The sequence below is a fragment of the Diplotaxodon limnothrissa genome, linkage group LG23, assembly GCF_057381915.1.
Source record: "Diplotaxodon limnothrissa isolate DT_005_m linkage group LG23, D_limnothrissa_male_GT1.1, whole genome shotgun sequence".
Taxonomy (NCBI): Eukaryota; Metazoa; Chordata; class Actinopteri; order Cichliformes; family Cichlidae; genus Diplotaxodon; species Diplotaxodon limnothrissa.
In genome coordinates, this window is record NC_140617.1 from 35,702,747 (window position 1) to 35,704,743 (window position 1,997).

General features: G+C 49.7%; 1 protein-coding gene across 2 annotated transcripts; it reads right to left on the bottom strand.

The window, feature by feature from the left end:
* Positions 1–318: 318 nt before the first annotated feature.
* Positions 319–1,686, bottom strand: LOC146608615 (complement C1q-like protein 2). 2 transcript variants are annotated; one of them, XM_085347290.1, is made up of 3 exons: positions 1,352–1,671; positions 1,072–1,282; positions 319–498 (listed from the first exon to the last, which is right to left on the bottom strand). In XM_085347290.1, exons 1-3 carry the CDS (start codon positions 1,669–1,671, stop codon positions 319–321), a joined length of 711 nt encoding a protein of 236 aa, XP_085203416.1. The 2 variants fall into 2 exon arrangements, with proteins under 2 accessions (XP_085203416.1, XP_085203415.1); XM_085347289.1 differs by having other exon boundaries at positions 1,072–1,686.
* Positions 1,687–1,997: the final 311 nt, after the last annotated feature.

Below are 1,997 nucleotides of genomic sequence, written 5' to 3' on the forward strand. Positions count from 1 at the left end.
TTACGTCTTCAGACCTGTTGCCTCCATAGCATTTCAGAAAGGAGCTCAGGTAATATTTTCTCCCAGGGATGCTCTAAATTATCTGGAGCATTTGTTTCTTTACACTAAGGTATCACACATGCACTAATGACAGCAACCTCCAGGTGAACTTAAGTTCAAATAAATATACAAAAAGGATCTTTGACTGAAGTAACAGAACAACAAGTTGCAGATAAAGCCACTAATGTTGCACCTATTCAAAAGAACAGAAACCAAGTTGATCATATTCTTTACTGTAAACTATATTCAGTGACTGTCCAAGGATGTGCTGCAGCGTGATTAGTCTGGGTATAAGATAAAGCCAGAGAAGGTGCTGTATTTGTTATTATTTCCTCCATGAGCTTTGCCGCCGTCGAGCTTGACGTAGATCTCATCTCCAGAGTCCAAATGCAGTACAGCACTGTTGCTGGCGTAGTCATAGTTCTGGTCTGCATCCTGAGCTATGGCACTGGCTCGAACCTGGTTAAAGAGAAAGAGAGAGAAAGAGTTCCTGTAACGAACACTGAAATAGGACTAAGCAGAAAAGTTCACATATACCTGAGAGGCAAAGGGAAGCAGCAGTGGTGCGTAAAATGGATAGATTCCAACTTTTAGCTACCAAGTGTGAGGTTAAGGGGACGTCAGGTTAAAAAAAACGTGGAGGAAAATAGAATAGAGCAAAGTTTGGCCCTAAGTCTGAACTGAACCCTGAACTAATGATGTCAACCCTCCTGTCTGACCCCACATCCAACTGAAGCTGTCTCATCTAAATTGGATTTACGCATGAGCGCTACCGTCAAACAGAGCGCACAGACAGGCTTATAGAGAACTAGAAATACCGCTGGTGTTATGCTAAAAACAATAAAGATATATCTGCTTCCACAATTCGTTTGGAGTCCTCTACCTCCGTGTGCGCTTTTGGTGCGTAAAATATGTATTTCGGCACGAGGAAAAAAGCCATTTTATGTATATCTACATAAACTTGAATAGTTATGAATTTACTTTATTAACTGTTAGTGCTCCCGCTTTTCCCGTCTGAAGCTACCCTCCTACCTGCCCGTTCTTGCACAGGTCGGCCCACATGCTCGTCCCGTCTCCTCCTCGCATCAGCACATGATAAGTGAAGAAATAGATCCCGGACACATGGCAGGTGAACTTCCCGGTGCTCGGATCGTAATGGTTCCCCAAGTTTGTAATCACGTCGTCAAACTTTAACACCTCATATCCTTCGTGCGGATTTTTCAGACCGACGTAGAAAGCGATCCTGAAACCGCTCGCAGTGGCGTTGGCTACCTCTGTCTCGCCGTTGTCACCCCCCGCACCTCCGGTCAGCGCAGGGAAGGATAGTTTTACGTCGCCGCGCTCTCCCGGTGGGCCCCTGGGGCCAGGGGGTCCCGGTTCGCCCGGTGGGCCCCTGGGTCCAGGTTTACCCGGTCGCCCTGGCTCCCCGCGGCTCCCTTGCGCCATCGGCGGCAGCGGAGCCGCCCCGTTCAGGTTCTGGATCACCTCCATGGCCGTGGCGCCTCCCGGTTTGGGACTGTACGGGTCGCAAACCATCCGACAAGTGCCCATCATCTCATAGTAATGAGCGGTGGTTTTAGAGGTGCGGATCAGCAGTAATGGGACAGCGATGGCGAGAACTAACAAAACCATCGCGACGGCGGTCACCAGAAACACCACGGACCACTTCCTCCGCGCCGTTCGGGGACCAATGGAAGATAAAAAACCCGAGGAGCGGCTCTGGGGAGGAATCGTGACAGAGGACAGAGTGGGGGTCCAAGAAGAGAAAAACCAAAACAGGTGAAGTTCAGTAAGTGCGCGTAACTCGCTCCTGCTTTTCTAATTGGAGTCTTCTAGCCCGTGGGCAGCGGATATGACCGGAGAGAGGGTGCGCGTCTTGTCTGGCTGGCTGGGTGCGCGCGGACAGATGCCTCCAGCTGTCAGAGTTAGAAAGGATGAGACCGGAAGACAGAGGATGT